General features: G+C 36.7%; 1 protein-coding gene across 4 annotated transcripts in view; it reads right to left on the bottom strand.

The window, feature by feature from the left end:
• Window positions 1-326: 326 nt before the first annotated feature.
• PTAR1 (protein prenyltransferase alpha subunit repeat containing 1) overlaps window positions 327-18105 on the bottom strand; it is a 63534-nt gene continuing 45755 nt past the window's right edge. For 3 of the 4 annotated variants that reach the window (XM_055428367.2, XM_055428365.2, XM_055428368.2), the window contains one exon: window positions 12886-17406. In XM_055428367.2, the coding sequence (XP_055284342.1) occupies window positions 17064-17406 (343 nt within the window). In that variant the 3' untranslated portion in view covers window positions 12886-17063. Of the gene's footprint in view, window positions 1884-12885; window positions 17407-18105 lie in introns of those variants that run through there. The other variant, XM_055428366.2, reaches the window with a different exon arrangement.

Consider the following 18105-nt stretch of genomic DNA (forward strand, 5'->3'; position numbering starts at 1 on the left):
TCACTGCTTGTTGTTTACCGACTTTTCTTAATTTTGCAAAGTCCATATTCCTTATGGTGTGTCTTCATGTTAAGTCTCTACTCAGTAACATCAGTTCAGTTCAGTTCAGTCGCTCAGTCGAGTCTGACTCTTTGTGACCCCATGAATCACAGCACGCCAGGCCTCCCTGTCCATCACCAACTCCTGGAGTTCACTCAAACTCATGTCCATTGAGTCGGTGATGCCATCCAGCCATCTCATTCTCTGTCGTCCCCTTCTCCTCCCGCCCCCAATCCCTCCCAGCATCAGACTCTTTTCCAGTGAGTCAACACGTCGCATGAGGTGGCCAAAGTATTGGAGTTTCAGTTTTAGCATCAGTCCTTCCAATGAACACCCAGGACTGATCTCCTTTAGAATGGACTGGTTGGATCTCCTTGCAGTACAAGGGACTCTCAAGAGTCTTCAGAACCACAGTTCAAAAGCATCAGTTCTTCGGTCATCAGCTTTCTTCAAAGTCCAACTCTCACATCCATACATGACCACTGGAAAAACCATAGCCTTGACTAGACGGACCTTGGTTGGCAAAGTAATGTCTCTGCTTTTTAATATACTATCTAGGTTGGTCATAACTTTCCTTCCAAGGAGCAAGTGTCTTTTAATTTCATGGCTGCAATCACCATCCACAGTGATTTTGCAGCCCAAAAAAATAAAGTCTGGCACTGTTTCCCCATCTATTTCCCATGAAGTGATGGGACCAGGTGCCATGATATTCGTTTTTCTGAATGTTGAGCTTCAAGCCAACCTTTTCACTCTCCTCTTTCATCAAGAGGCTTCTTAGTTCCTCTTCACTTTCTGCCATAAGGGTAGTGTCATCTGCATATCTGGGGTTATTGATATTTCTCCCGGCAATCTTGATTCCAGCTTGTGCTTCTTCCAGCCCAGCGTTCCCCATGATGTACTCTGCATATAAGTTAAATAAGCAGGGTGACAATATACAACCTTGACGTACTCCTTTTCCTATTTGGAACCAGTTGGTTGTTCCATGTACAGTTCTAACTGTTGCTTCCTGACCTGCATACAGGTTTCTCAAGAGGCAGGTCAGGTGGTCTGGTATTCCCATCTCTTTCAGAATGTTCCACAGTTTATTGTGATCCACACAGTCAAAGGCTTAGGCATAGTCAATGAAGCAGAAATAGATGTTTTTCTGGAACTCTCTTGCTATCTCCATGATCCAGCGGATGTTGGCAATTTGATCTCTGGTGCCTCTGCCTTTTCTAAAACCTGCTTGAACATCTGAAAGTTCATGGTTCACGTATTGCTGAAACCTGGCTTGGAGAATTTTGAGCATGACTTTGCTAGTGTGTGAGATGAGTGCAATTGTGCGGTAGTTTGAGCATTCTTTGGCTTTGCCTTTCTTTGGGATTGGAATGAAAACTGACCTTTCCCAGTCCTGTGGCCACTGCTGAGTTTTCCAAATTTGCTGGCATACTGAGTACAGCACTTTCACAGCATCATCTTTCAGGATTTGAAATAGCTCAACTGGAATTCTATCACCTCCACTAGCTTTGTTTGTAGTGATGCTTTTAAGGCCCACTTGACTTCACACTTCAAGATGTCTGGCTCTAGGTGAGTGATCATGCCATCGTGATTATCTTGGTTGTGAAGATCTTTTTTGTACAGTTCTTCTGTGTATTCTTGCCACCTCTTCTTCATATCTTCTGCTTCTGTTAGGTCCATACCATTTCTGTCCTTTATCGAGCCCATCTTTGCATGAAATGTTCCCTTGGTATCTCTAATTTTCTTGAAGAGATCTCTTGTTTTTCCTATTCTGTTGTTTTCCTCTATTTGTTTGCTTTGATCGCTGAGGAAGGCGTTCTTATCTCTCCTTGCTATTCTTTGGAACTCTGCATTCAGAGAAAAGGAAAGATATAATCATCTGCATACTCAGTAACATAGTGGTCAGCTAATGACTGGACAGAGATTTCCTTGATTCACATCTCCCAGTTATTGATAGGACTATGTGTGCTTGTTAGGGCATGCCTTCCATATTACCCAGGCAATCGAAACTGTCTTAGCCTTCACATCCTGATTCTGCTGTGCGAGGTGACAGATTATGACCTTCTCAGGTCTTTCCTGAACATGCACACACTCCTACCCATTTTATGGCCTTCTAGCTTCAAATTTTTTACTGATCAGATTTAGACCTTTTTGTGTCCAGTTCAATAAACTGTTTCTACCTTAGGGCTGGAAAACTATTCTGTTTTCTACTAGTATTACGGGTTATTAGTTTTACATTCTGTTCTATGATCCATTTTTAATTAACTTCTATAAATTACAAGAAGTTAAGTGTTGAGGTTCATTTTTTCCCATATAGGTAGCTTGTTGTTCCAGCACTATCTATTAGATTTCTCCATCGAAACGACTTTAGTACCTAGGTCAAAATTCAGGTACTACATATATATGACTATATATATGTAGGTTTGTTTTTGGGAACAAACCTATTCTGTTCCATTGATTTGTCTATTCTTATGTCAAAAATCAGACTTAATTACTATAGCTTTATAGTAAGCCATCTTTTCAAAGTCATTTGGTTATTTTAAATCCTTTTCATTTCCATATAAATTTAAAGTAATTCATTAATTTCACTGAAAAAACCCACTGGAATTTTGATAGATTGTTGAACCTACAGATCAATTTTGGAGGGATATGTTACATGCTGTCGGGTTCATAAATATGGAACTTTAACTTAAAAATAACTTTGTACTCTGATTTTTAAAAATTTTTCTTCTATTATTGTGATAGTAACAATGAGCAAAGTGCATAAAACATGTGTCCATGATCCAGTTCAAGACAAAACCCCATCAGCATCCCAGAAGTTCCCCATCTTGATGCAATCCTTGATCATGGTTCCATTATTCCCCAACTAGAAATAACCATTACCTTGACCTTTACAACAGTTATTCTTTTGCTTTTTTCATAGGTTTAACCATTTAAAGATCTTACATGAAAGGAATTACATATGTATATATGTAAAATTCCTCAAATACAATTTATATAATTTTATATATAACTTTAGTAATGAAATTTAAATAAAAATATAATCATTTTACATAATATATAATATTGGATTCAGTTCAGTTCAGTTCAGTCGCTTAGTCGTGTCCGACTCTTTGCGACCCCATGAATCACAGCACGCCAGGCCTCCCTGTCCATCACCAACTCCCGGAGTTCACTCAAACTCATGTCCATCGAGTCGGTGATGCCATCCAGCCATCTCATTCTCTGTCGTCCCCGTCTCCTCCTACCCCCAATCCCTCCTAGCATCAGACTCTTTTCCAGTGAGTCAACTCGTCACATGAGGTGGCCAAAGTATTGGAGTTTTAGCTTTAGCATCAGTCCTTCCAATGAACACCAGGATTGATCTCCTTTAGAATGGACTGGTTGGATTTCCTTGCAGTCCAAGGGACTCTCAAGAGTCTTCTCCAGCACCACAGTTCAAAAGCATCAATTCTTCGGCGATCAGCTTTCTTCACAGCCCAACTCTCACATCCATACATGACCACGGGAAAAACCATAGCCTTGACTAGATGGACCTTGGTTGGCAAAGTAATGTCTCTGCTTTCTAATATGCTATCTAGGTTGGTCATAACTTTCCTTCCAAGGAGTAAGCGTCTTTTAATTTCATGGCTGCAATCAGCATCCACAGTGATTTTGGAGCCCAAAAAAATAAAGTCTGACACTGTTTCCACTGTTTTTCCATCTATTTCCCATGAAGTGATGGGACCAGATGCCATGATCTTCGTTTTCTGAATGTTGAGCTTCAAGCCAACCTTTTTTACTCTCCTCTTTCACTTTCATCAAGAGGCTTTTGAGTTCCTCTTCACTTTCTACCATAAGGGTGGTATCATCTGCATATCTGAGGTTATTGATATTTCTCCTGGCAATCTTGATTCCAGCTTGTGCTTCTTCCAGCCCAGCATTCCTCATGATGTACTCTGCATATAAGTTAAATAAGCAGGGTGACAATATACAGCCTTGACATACTCCTTTTCCTATTTGGAACCAGTCGGTTGTTCCATGTCCAGTTCTAACTGCTGCTTCCTGACCTGCATACAGGTTTCTCAAGAGGCAGGTCAGGAGGTCTGGTATTCCCATCTCTTTCAGAATGTTCCACAGTTTATTGTGATCCACACAGTCAAAGGTTTTGGCATAGTCAATGAAGCAGAAATAGATGTTTTTCTGGAACTCTCTTGCTTTCTCCATGATCCAGCGGATATAGAGACTCCGGCTCCGGCGGCGCAGACGTGAGAGACGCCGGCTCTGCACAACCGACCACGCACAGAAGCGCGGCCAAGAGGAGCTACCCCATGCCCAAGGTCAGGGCAGTGGCCGAGAGGAGCTGTCCCACTTCCAAGAGGTGGTGGCTGCGTGGGCACAGGAGGGCCGAGAGGAGCTACTACACATTCAAGGTCAGGAGGGGTGGCCTTGAGGAGATACTCCTCGTCCAAGGTAAGGTACAGCGGCTGCACTTTGCTGGAGCAGCTGTGAAGAGATACTCCATGACCAAGGTAAGTGAAACCCAAATAAGACGGTAGGTATTGGGAGGGGGCATTAGAGGGCAGACACACTGAAATATTGGATTGGCAAAAAAAAATGGGTTTCCCATAGTAGCTTATGGAAAAACCCGAACAAACCTTTTAGCCAACCCAATATATCTAATTCCTCAAATAGCTTTCTTCTGTATATAGAATTCTATAATGACAGTTACATCATTCCAGCACACTGAGCTTGCCATTCCCACTGTCTTTTGACTTTAAATGTTGCTAATGAGAAGCCAGCTATTGGTATAATGTCTTATTGTCAGTTACTTTTAAGGTTCTATTGTTGGGTGTCCTGCAGTTTCAGTATGATTGGATTTCTTTTTATTTATCCTGCTTTGAAGAAAAATTTTAGTATTTTTCCCCAAAAGCTTTAGTTGTGTCCAGTTGGAGAAGGCGATGGCACCCCCCTCCAGTACTCTTGCCTGGAAAATCCCATGGACGAAGGAGTCTGGTAGGCTGCAGTCCATGGGGTCACAAAGAGTCGGACACGACAGAGCGACTTCACTTTCACTTTTCACTTTCATGCATTGGAGAAGGAAATGGCAGTCCACTCCAGTGTTCTTGCCTGGAGAATCCCAGGGATGGAGGAGCCTTATAGGCTGACCTTGTAGGTCTATGGGGTCGCACAGAGTCGGACACGACTGAAGCAACTGAGCAGCAGCAACAGTGGGAGTGTTGGTCTTGCCACTACTGGAAATGGGAATTAATCTTAATTTTTAAATATAATTAGAGTCTTATATACTTCTTTATAACAGCAAGGTATGTATTACTGTAGGATAACGCCAATTTACTGAATCTCTTACTGTTGTGTGTTCAAGTTGTTTCTCATTTTTTACTCTAATAAATACTACATAAAATGCTTTAATTTAAAATTTTCTTCACATGGAATAACTAACATTAAGACTTGTATGAGATCAATGTCACAAATTAGATGTGTCACCCCTTAGTGACAGACAAGAGAGAGCTAGTGATTATTTTTGCTCCAGGGACCCTTAGTAGGTGATTGAGCGTGTGAGTCAAAGTTGTTCAGTTGTGTCCAACTCTTTGTGACCTCACAGACTATAAAGTCCATGGAATTCTTGAGGCCAGAATATTAAAGTAAGTAGCCTTTCCCTTATCCAAGGGATCTTCCCAACCCAGGGATCGAACTCAGGTCTCCAGCCTTGCAGGCAGATTCTTTACCAACTGAGCTATGGTGGGGAGACTACAAAACTTCCTTGAAAATAAAATAAATGGGGTGTCTAATGTGGCAACAATCCCACTTATTCACTCACTTTCCAGTATTCTCTCAACAGTGTGTCTAGAGAGATCACTAGCAATTCAAGAAATACTAGAATACAGAAATATGATTGAGGGCCATTTCAGTCCATTTCTACCCTACAGAGAAAGTTGACCTTGCATCAGTTCTGTTCAGTTCAGTTCATGAGGAACGCTGGGCTGGAAGAAGCACAAGCTGGAATCAAGATTGCTGGGAGAAATATCAATAACCTCAGATATGCAGATGACACCACCCTTATGGCAGAAAGTGAAGAGGAACTCAAAGGCCTCTTGATGAAAGTGAAAGAGGAGAGTGAAAAGGTTGGCTTGAAGCTCAACATTCAGAAAACAAAGATCATGGCATCTGGTCCCATCACTTCATGGGAAATAGATGGAAAAACAGTGGAGACAGTGTCAGACTTTATTTTTTGGGCTCCAAAATCACTGCGGATGCTGATTGCAGCCATGAAATTAAAAGACGCTTATTCCTTGGAAGGAAAGTTATGACCAACCTCGACAGTATATTAAAAAGCAGAGACATTACTTTGCCAACCAAGGACCTTGCATCAGTCACCTGTAATTACTGTGAGAGGTACATGAGGAATCTAATACAAGAGATTTATATATCTTCAGAGGATTTATACATATTCAGAGGATTCCAATAATAAATGTGTAAATTCAAAAGTATTATCTGTCTGTTCATATAATTAAGGAGTGGTAAGGGAATTCCTCCTATCAACCAGGATTATTTTAAAAGTCTTTCTTTGAAAGAAAAGACAATATGAAAATTATTGCTTCTATTTTCAACTTCTGCTGTAACATGGGACACATATAATAATATTGCACTTCTGACAAGAAACAGGCTTACTATAACTTGTTAAATATAGCTGATGCCCAGTCTAGCCATTCTGGAGTTGAGTGAAAAGACAGAAGCCATGCCATTTAATTTAAAATGAAAAAAAAAAAAAAAAACTCCAAGAGCAAAAATTTGAGCTTCCAGCGTGAGGAAAGTGATACTGCCAAATACAGACAAATGATGAAAGGTTTATCATATTTAAAAGTTGTAACTGGCTAGTGTATTATCCTGCCTCTGTTATTGTTCAAGGAGCACCCTATTAAGTGAAGCACTTTGTTAATACTGTTGTCAGATTTCTTATGTAATCTGATTACTCATTGAAATCAGGACTGTCTTTAGTAAACTACTTCCCTTCCCTAGGATATCAAATCAAAAACAATACTGTGGACTAAACCTTGTTCATGGTACTTGACCCAATGTAAAATAAATTTTGTATCTTGCTGTGTGTGCTTAGTTGCTAAGTCATGTCCGACTCTTTGTGACTCCATGGACTGTAGCCCACCAGGCTTCTCTGTCTATGGAATTCTCTAGGCAAGAATACTGGATTGGGTTGCCATTCCCTTCTTTAGGAGATCTTACCAACTAGGGATTGAACCCGCTTCTCCTGCATTGCAGGTAGATACTTTACTGCCTGAGCCACCAGGTAAGCCTGTATCTATATCTATCTGTATCTATATCCTATTTCCAACCAAAAACAGATGTAGATAATAGTGCATTATTTAAAATATAATCCTTAGTAGTCATGGGACAAAGTAACAAAGGCCTTTTCCCACAAAACATCCTTTTGAAACATATATATATATATATTTTTTTTTTGGTCACACACATGTGGCATGTGGGATCTTAGTTCCTTAATCAGGGCTCGAACCTGTACCTCATGCAGTGGGAGTACAGAGTCTTAGCCGTTGAACCATGGACAAGTCCATGAAATATTTAAAATTTCAGTTAAAAAAAAAAAGTGTCCATTTCATCAAATACTTTTTGGAGATTATGTATGTATTATACATTTTAAGCAACTCTAACTCTAAATGCTCTGTCTTATATAGAAGTGAGACTCAAGATTAAGAAAACATGGGATGCAACACTGAAATAATCAAGTAATTCCCTGTTCTATACCTTTATTTGAAATATATAGGAAGAAGTGTATCTAGTCATATTGATGATTTCGTTAAGTCAACTACTCATTATCAATGCAGTCTAGAGACAATTGTGACAATTTCTCTCATTTGTTTTTGGCTTTTTGTTTTAATGTTCTAGACACAAATGATATTTTAAAACTGTTTACAAATGTAATCTTATCATTGATTTCACACAGACAACAGCTCACACCTCCACCCAACTATCACCATCACAGCAATTAAATAAGACAGGCTGGGGGACTGAAGTTGAAGTTTAAAACACTACAAGTAAAAATAAAGTCATTCTTAACACATTTTAGGAGATGAAAAGTTTACTTTAAAATTTCAAACATTTAGCAAAGATAAGACATAAACGCTATTTTCCATATGCTACAGAAATATAATTTATAGCTGGCTTGGTACATGGTCACATGATAAAAACAAATCTAATGGGAAAAAAAAGAATGGTTTCATTCTACTTTTCTGCAACTTATTACAATTTAATAAGTGTACCAATAAGTACTGGAGCAGCTGCATGGGAAGATTAGAATCCTAGGGCTATTTGCTAAATACACATTATTGTATTATAATGATAAGAACAAAATAGGTACAGATATACAATTAACATGCAATTTAAGCTATTATTTTGAAGAAACAGGACAGAATTTAGTGAACACATTGAAAAATGTATTATTAATAATGTGTGGTTATAATCAGTATATTATGATATTTTACAAGGCACGGAATAACTTCCTCAAATAAAGCTTAGCAAAATGAAACAGGCTGAGTCAACTTCTAAAGAAAATTTAAAACGAAGGCAAAGAAAAACAAGTGGATAATTCTGTTCGATTATAAGTATAATAAATAATTTTAAGTACCATAATTTCATGCCTACCTCAGCATCTCTAATTTAAAATAAAGCCATATTTTGTACTCTATGAATCTGCTTTGTCCAATAGAGCAGCCCCCAGTCATAAGTGGCTTTTTGAGCATTTGAAATGTACCTTTTCAAAATTGAGATGCTCCTCAGTGCAAAATACACGCTGAATTTTGAGGACTTTCTATGCAAAAAAAAGGTAAAACACCCCAATTCTGTATATAGGTTACACATGTAAAATATAATATTTTAAATATATTGGGTTAATTAAAATATATTATTAAAGCTAATTTTATGTATTTCTTTTTTTAACGTGGCTACTAGCTTTAAAGTTTTAAATTATGTTATGTGGCTTGCATTTGTTTTTACTGGACAGCACTGATACAGAAAATCTATAGTCATTATATCAGCCTTAGAATTTAGCATCACTCTTAAAGCACTCTGGAGTATTAGCTCCCAGAAAACCATAAGCACACACTGTAAATACATTATTGCAAAATTAATTTTTATCCCTCTGCAAGGTACACGTTTTAAGTATAAAAAGAATTCACAAAATATTTAATCCTTAAAAAACATCAACTAGAATATGGTAAATCCTAAATGACATTCAATGCCGACTGTAATACTGAGGCAAAATAGTTTAAGAAAAACAGCAGTGCAATCAGAGTGAAGACAATTGGTATCTTCAGTAAAATAAGTTAGCCAAACTTATCTTTAATACCCAGGATCTGACCTTGCACCACAGATCATACATGTAACTTGTCCCATTTAATCAAAACCTACATTGTTCATTTAATCTTAACACTGACTGCAACTTAATTACTCCATTTTCTGGAAAATCTTTAAGCATGTAAAATGAACAGACCTGGTGAATTCTAATAGCTGAATACAGTGTCTGGGAACTATACTTTAAAGTCCCTCAGTGTTAAAGTAAGCAATTGCCTAGTGTCCAAGAGAGCTGAGGTGAAAAAAAAATTTTTTTAGAAGCTATGAAGGAAAAATAAGATCACAGGTCTTTTAGTATTTTCTTCCTTTTTTTAGTTTCTTTGTAGCAGAGTGTATAAATATTTGGTGTATTTATAATGCCTCATCTTTTATTTTGTCCAATAACCTAGTACATACTCCATATATACACCATTATTCTCTTAGGAACAACAATACCAAGGTACAACACCGACAGTGGTCACCCCAGTCAGAAGCCAGTGTTAGTCATGCATCAACACTCTCATCAGGAGGCACTGCCTAACTATGCCTGTGCTGCATATTCCGCTCGTCACATCACAGGTTGGAATGCTTGTTTTTAAACTGTTTACATCCATTTGTATTAGGTAAACTCTGTCAAAAATGCTCTGAAAGTCACACATTAACAGACTCAAACTACTAGATTAGTCATACAAATTTCTTCCTCATTTTGCTATGACTACTTTTAAGACACTGGAAAGTAACCAAGACTTAGGGAGAAATAAATAGAACTGATACCAGAAAACAGATTCCCAGGTGGTGCGTGCCAATACAGGAGACAAAGAAATGTGGGTTTGATCGCTGGGTCAGGAAGATCCCCTGGAGTAGGAAATGGCAACCCACTCCAGTATTCTTGCCTGGGAAATCCCATGAACAGAGAAACCTGGTGGGCTACAGTCCCATGGGGTTGCAAAGAGTCACACACACAACTGAACACGTAAGCAGAGAGAGAGAGATACTAGAAAATACTAGATAGACCAACACAGAATCTGACTGCAGAAGACTACAGCAATTCTCTCTAGAGTTCAGCAGCCTATTAAGACATTTAATCACATTCATGAATGTGCCTTGCTTAAACTTTTCATATCTATCTTCAGACCATTTCTACATAAACAATTAAAAAATTTTTATTACATTACTAACTCCAACCTAAATAAGCCTAATTCATGTCAAATGAGAAAAATTTCCAGTTTCAAACATATATTACTATAAAAATATACTCTTCAATGAAAAGATGACAACAGTTTCCTTTCTGAAAGCTGTTACACTGATGGTAGATCAATAATCCACCAAGTATTTATTGAGCACCTACTATGAGTGCTTTCAGCCTATACTCGTTCTTCAACTAATAAGAAAAAAAATCTGCTCCAAATGCAAGATGACATTTGTGAGGGAGGATAAAGTATTAGCATTTCTAACAGACTGCTGTGAATTAATATCTGAATGTGTGAAACTGTTCATCCCTATGACATTGAAAAATCTCAAAGTTATTATTGATCACTTTATAAAGATAAACATTTGAAGTATGCTGCATAGTACTTTGAGGAAAGTGACTGTCATACACAAAATTAAGGCTGATTTGCTATAGGTATGGAAGAAGAGTCAAAATGTCATGGTTCATAAGCAACCGAAGACTTACTATGAACAGTTTACAGCAATATCTGGTTAATTCAAATGGGCACTTGTGTGAGGTTTCCAATTTTGTTTGAGGGGGCTGGTGTAATAAAGAAAACTGCTTTTAAATAGGAGCACTTCAAGCAAGTACGGAAATAAAAGTCCTTTGGATAAAATTCTTTGTAAAACCACTATGTAAGTTGAAATTCCAAGTCTCATTTAAACATATATACATATATATATGTGAATACACACATATATGTATGCCTTAAAAGTATCTAAATTTCACTTACAATGTTACACAGCTGTATATCATTGCTTTGTATATTTGAACCTGATTATGTATCTTAAGCACAATACTGTATTTCTCCTGAAGTTAAGAATATGGACAGTGATAAGATAAACAAGTTAGTTTTAACTTTCTAGCCTTTAACAATTCTGACCTGTTGAGTTCCTACAAGGTGCAAGGCATTATGCAATGTACTGAACATGTACACAAGGCCTCCACACAAAACACTCTCTCAGGGAAACTGAAGTTTCAAGAAACAAAAGAGTTATCAGTTTGAAAACCAACAGTAATCATTTTTTCAATAGGATTTCCAAAAACTGAGACTTATGTCAACTAAAACACCCCTACCTTTGCTAAACATGGAAAATAATACAAAAGTCATTTCTGTAGAAGATATGTGTAAGAGAATATTCATAATAGAACCATAGGGACTGAAGCAGTGAGATGAGCAAGGAGGCAGTCACCGAGCATCTTTGAGCTACTGCACTGGTAGTAGTAGTTTATAAAAAATACTATTTATACTAAAATTTTTAAGAGCTAGTAATATATTAGCATATTTTCACCTTTTTTTGCCACTGAATATAAAGCTTTGCCCTAAATTTACTAAATTTTCTACACCCTGAGGAATAACAACATTAATAAAAGAAGTGCCAGGGTTAAGCTTTGTGGGCCATATTATTGTGCAGAAAGCACAAACTATATATAGCTAATATGCTTGGAAGCACAAGATTTCATCAAAAGAGTAAGCTACTGCTACTTTTTTCCTTCTTTCTTTTTTTTAACAGTTTGGTTTTATAGTGTTAACATGGCCTGGTGAGAATACAGAAGTCAAAGTTGGGAGCCTGAGGTCTCAGGCTAACCCCCAGATCCACAACTGACGCAATAGTTTTGTTTCCACCATAAATATGACCTATTGCTGTCCTTTAGGAATACATATTCAACAGTTCTCTGAAAAGCACTTTGGAATATTAAGTTATATGTTTTAATGAAATTATAATTAATAGTTATTTGCTATCTGGAAATATGGAATTCTGATTCTTCCCTTCCTCATACCCAAGTACATAAAAAGCCACATTTAAAATTTCATCTCATTATTTACTTCTGTTCCTCCAATATTTGAAAAGATTAAACTTCCATTTTTTTTTCCCTCTCATCTATTATCCATAAGCCTGAATTTTGGAAGGAGTTCTTAAAAGTCCTTAAAATGAGGGAAAGGATTCACTTAGGACAACCATATGGCATTTCTGTTAGAACAGAGAGCCACTGTTTCCCTTTAAACAAGGGCTGCACAGGTTTCAGACTGATCTTTAGTTATGAATATGCCATCCTCTAAACGTGATGCCTCCAACCCCGAAAAAGTTAGCTGTTACTGAGAAAGAACTAATTCTTCCTGGAAGGGTGCTTGAAAATGCTAACTAGTGAAATGCAAACCAAAGCATCCTTCTTGCTCATATCAGTAACTCACTTAAGGATAAAATATTCCACTAGACCATGCCTAGTAGTTGGAATAAATAAAACAACTAATCAGTCAACTGTTTAATAAAATTTTCACCCTTTGATTTTTACCTAAAGGTTAATTAAACTTAAATATAATCTTGCTTCATCAAAAAGTAAGAAAGGCACTCAAATAAACACAGTATGCACAGTTACTTTTTAAAAGACACTATGTGATGGTAAATGGAATTCTCAGGGTTGACTTTTCCTGCTCACTGCCTTCATAACACTGAACTTGCCAAAGCTTTCCTCTCCTTTCACGTACTTCTCTAATGAACAGGAGCACATCACAGAGTATATCCAAGCACAGGAGGGTGGCAGCATGTTAAGTGCTAGGGTCTGTATAGCTCTATTTGAGAAATTTATTCAGAAGACAAAAAGTTCAGTTGTTACAATGCTGTTCAAATTTTCTAGCATACTTTAAATATTCTAAAGTTTTAAAATGTACTTTTCTAGTAAGAAAATAATTAAGCTTACAAAAGCTTTTTGCAAAAAGAAAAGTGTTTTCTAACTTCCTTTGATAAACTAAATCTTTAGCATCTTCTGTAATACAGGGAAACTAAGGTAGAAATTAGATTGTTGCATAGCAAGTGGTAGCATTCCTAATTTATATTTAGCCCTCATGTCAGATATTATCTTGTGCTATTAAGAGAAAAATACTAGACTGAAAATTTGTTCTCAAAAATATTAAGTTTTACACACATATACATGTATATATCTAGACAAGCATAAATTCACATGACCTGCATATATCTAAATGATAGTGTATCACCATATATATGCGTTCCTACAAAAAAGCCACATAAAAATCCAAGAACTTCTGTTGGCATGTCTTGTGTTACTAAGTCCTTATCTGAAGACTTAAGTGGCTTTGTGTGACATCTTGTATATTTAATCTGATAAATAATGAAGCCTTGAATTTAAATTAAAATTGTACCACTGGAATAAGAAACATGACTCAAAGTCTGGGCCCAGAGATAATAAAATGCTAAAACATAGAAAAGAAAAAGGGGACACTAAAAGGTATCAAATCCTGAAGTTTAAAAAAATGACTCAGATTTAAGAAATATCAAAAAAGTTCAAGTTGTGGAGGGGAAAAGGAGAAGCATAAAATGACTACTATGCATAGATACAGAACAACAAATCTTTGAAATCAGTTTCCTCAGATACCCCAAAAGTGGCTCTGGCTCTATGGGCAAGATCTATCCTCCAACATCATAAATGAATAGAAAGTAGTGTTCTTAATGAAAATGGTCTTCATTCTTCTATGAATTTTTAATATATATTAAAGTACAGTTAACTGATATTATATAGCTGCATTTCTTGGCTGGGATTTAACAAGCATAAACAAAGTAGTTTAATGAAGAAAGAAAATCTAAATTAACTTATTCTATATGCAATAGCTGCTCCTAAGTATCATGAAGGCAGAATACATCATTCATTGACAATTCAGTGCTCTATTCTGTCAATTTCTCAATCATAACTCACTGTACACATCCTTCATGATTAATTTTCCCATCTTCAGTTAATCATTCATAAATTGAATAAATATTTAATAAGTCCTTGCAATATGCAAGGCAGACAGAATCTGGGAACACATTACCAAAATAGGTACACTTAAAAAAGAAAAAGATCGGGGAGGAGTGATTGTAGAGATATTGTATCTATAAGATATTTACAGATCTTATTGCTTTTTTTTTTACTTGTCAGTAGTATTCTTGACCCAGGATGGTCTACAATTCTTCCAGTGAAAGTTGGATGAAATGTGTGTTAATCTAAATCATCTTTTCCTTTAACAGTGACATATTTATCGAAAAGTAAGTGAAGACTAATGAGTCTCTAAATACAGACACATCCTTTCCACTGCATGAGCTCATTCACTCCAAGAGATATTATCATACTACAGCTAGTGAGTTGGATGTCAAGCACTCAGAGTAAAGCACACAACTATACAGGGCAATATTATGTTTTTCTGTGAATAACACTTGAAAACTACAAATTTTAGAAATAAAGTAGCACACAAGAGTCAGATACAGACTGTATCCTTTGGGTATTTGTATTTTTACTTGGTACTTAAAACTATTAGGAAGACAGGAGACCAAGATATATTAAAGGACTGCATGGCTTTGTGCAAGGGTAAGTTGAGAGACTTAAAACACAAGAAGACAGTTAACATCAAAGAAAGGCAAGAAACTTTGTGGAAGATATAAAAAAGTGTGGAACATTATAAAATTTAGCTGATGCTTCACAGGAGATTGTCTATACTCATGTCTTGACACTCTCACACTCGCACATCAAAGCATAAGAAGCCCTATTAGTTGGGATACTTAAAATGATCCTTGGAAGAAAAGTAACAGTGAGGCCAAAATTTGGCAACATACATTAGTGGAACTGACTGGATCTCCATGTCATCTGTGTGTAGTTTGCCCCTCAAGCCCTGCAGCTGCTAAAAATCATAAAGTAATAATTTTATCCACAGGTCTAGGTAGACCTTGAGGTATCTGATTCAAAATATGCTTTGTACATAAAAGGTTATAAAATTATGCTCATAATGCCAATCATTTTCTCACCTATATACTACGAAAAGTTATAAAAGGGTAATTTTTGCCCTTGGAGAGAAGAGCAGCTTCTGTCTACAAGTACCAGCCTAGACAAGTTTTTTGGTATTCTTAAGTCTCATTTGATAGTTTGCCACTCAACAAAATCATGATACACAAATAAAGGACCTATTCTTTTCCCTTAAGGCAATGTTCCTCACTCAAGACTAAGAGTCTCCATAACAGTGATATAGGAGAGGTCTGCTTTTCCCTACATGTCTTCTTACCCTACAGGTAGCCTAGCATAAAAAAAGGAAAACAGGCAAAGCATAGTGGTCACACTGTTTAAGCCACTACTACATTTTATACACATAGGATAACAGACAGCATCATTAGGGTAACTTTTAGCAGGGCAATTTATATTCGTATTTCGTGTGTGTTTAATGGGGTATGGAATTAACTGGAAACAGATAGAATATCTTTAGTTTATATCCATGAAATATAATAGACAAGGAAAAATATACAAAAGTGAAGATAACCAAAAAAAACCATGGATGGGGACAATAAAGAGAAAGATGTGTAGAAAGAAGAAATGCAAAGCACTGTTTCATATCAAGAAATCAGATATTACCTAGTACTTTCACCACATCTGTCTCACCTATCTAAAAAATGCAGCCCTTATTACTGGAAAGATAAGATGGATACTTTGGTACCTCATCCCTGATAAATTCAGTATTAAAGTTTCTAAATTGTTTTGTTTTTTAAAATAAACTGAAGAACTAACCTTCAAAACTATTCTTTCCCCCTGGCTTTTGCCAGTAAACTGAATAATCCCTTCATAAAAATTTTGTAGTTTATCCAGTGTATCCTCAGTAACTTAAAAACTTTACAAAGGAAGGTTTTTAATGGATACATTTCTATGCATAAGCCTGCCATATTGCATGGTGAATTTGGAGGAAAATAAGTAGTAATAACTAAAAATGGCATTCCAGGTTTTTTAAAAATTGATTTAATTGATTGAGGTAAAAAAAACTTATCAAAGCTAGTAGTAAAAATAAGTTTTCACTACAATTGCATAAACTCATAAAATTAGTTTTTTAAAATAATTAGTTTAAAAATGGATTATATTAGAACTATATTGGTCATATAAATTTCAATACTTCTGACTTTGGTTATATTGGCCTATGACTTGAGTATAACATGCTAGTGAAAGAGAAATGGTGTGTATTTTCACAAATTTATCCATCTGGCCATCTGATTCTCAAAACAGAAATGAGATTGAGTAGTTCTGAATTTGTACTGTTCTTAAGCTAAACTACAGCATAACTTTTTGGTTACCCCCCACCCCCCAAAAAAAAGCCTATACAGCAACTGCACTGAGGTGGGCTGAGGTGTGTGTGAACCAATCTGGAGAATCAAATGAGAAAAGTCTCAAAGACAGGAATATACAGGATGAGAAGTTAAAAAGAAAAAAGTTAAGACTGCTTAGCAAGAAGGAACTACACAATTATTTTATCACCAAAGGAATGCCAGTTCTTAACAAAATAAATAAAATGGAAGATTTACTAGGGTCTTTTAGCCTAAAGATGAAGAACATATAGTTAGCCAATAGTAGCAAACAGTTCATGCAACTATGTAAATAAGAAAGAAAAGCGATATTGCACTAAAAAGGGGAACTTTGCAGGACTAATTCACCTCTTTCATTGACTCAATGTAACCAGCCATTTTCTGTATGCATTGGCAAACCTGGCCTGTTCCACATTCCGACAGGTGGACAGTACTTGATCGATGAACCTGTGCTCCATTTCCAGGCCCAGGGAGTCTGGAGCTGGGGTCCGCTTCAAGCGTTTGATTTCTTGGGAATAGCCTTGCTTGCTAAAGTCACTGAGTCCATCCACCTCCATTGCCTGAGATGTGGGGGGGCCTGCTGGGATACTGTGCAAGTCACTCAAAGTTCCCCCAGGACTGTCGGCAGGAGACAACTGGATCACGCTGTGAGGAAACCTACCATTTAAGTGATGCTGAAGGTAGAAAACATGCCGCCTGTGAAAGAAGAGGAGGAGGAATAGAACAGAAAAAGAAAAATCACATCACAAAGTCAAGCTTTTCAGAAAAAAACAGAAAAGTAAGTTGGCAATTTCAAAACATACAGTATTCAGTTTTACTGCCTTCAGTAACCCAGAGCTATCTGGGGGAAGGAGAATAGTTAAGATGTAGTCTCTGGTATTTGGACAGAGCTTCACAAGTCCAGATTACTGGTTTGTTGAAATACTACCCCAAAGGTTTTTTAAAAAACATTGACTGAGATGATGACAATCACTTGGTGCTGTTACTCTCTGTAACTATAATATGAAACCAGAAATGGGGTTTTGCCCGATCTCTGCTATAAATTAAAATATAAAACAAAACCAAAAATTAACCTCATTGACAGCCTAAAAGACAAGTGATTTTTAGCAACAAGAGGATTATATAGCTCCTCTACAGGATTAGTCTATGACCTCTATCCAATACTATCTTTAACAAGAACAGAACTGCTGCAATTGGACTTACTATCTTAGAAACCCTCTGAATTTCTCCCTAATCCAGCACTATAGTCTCATTAAACATCCACATGTGCTAGAATATGCTGGGCTCTGAGAAAAGTATGATAAAACACACAGTTCCTGTTCTTCCTCTAAGCAGAGCTTTCCTGCTGTTAGAATCATCTGTAGTTATTTGTTAAAAATGAAGATCCATATGCCT

The sequence above is a fragment of the Moschus berezovskii genome, chromosome 7 (assembly GCF_049115385.1).
Source record: "Moschus berezovskii isolate FMDL1 chromosome 7, NW_MosBer_1.0, whole genome shotgun sequence".
Classification (NCBI taxonomy): Eukaryota; Metazoa; Chordata; class Mammalia; order Artiodactyla; family Moschidae; genus Moschus; species Moschus berezovskii.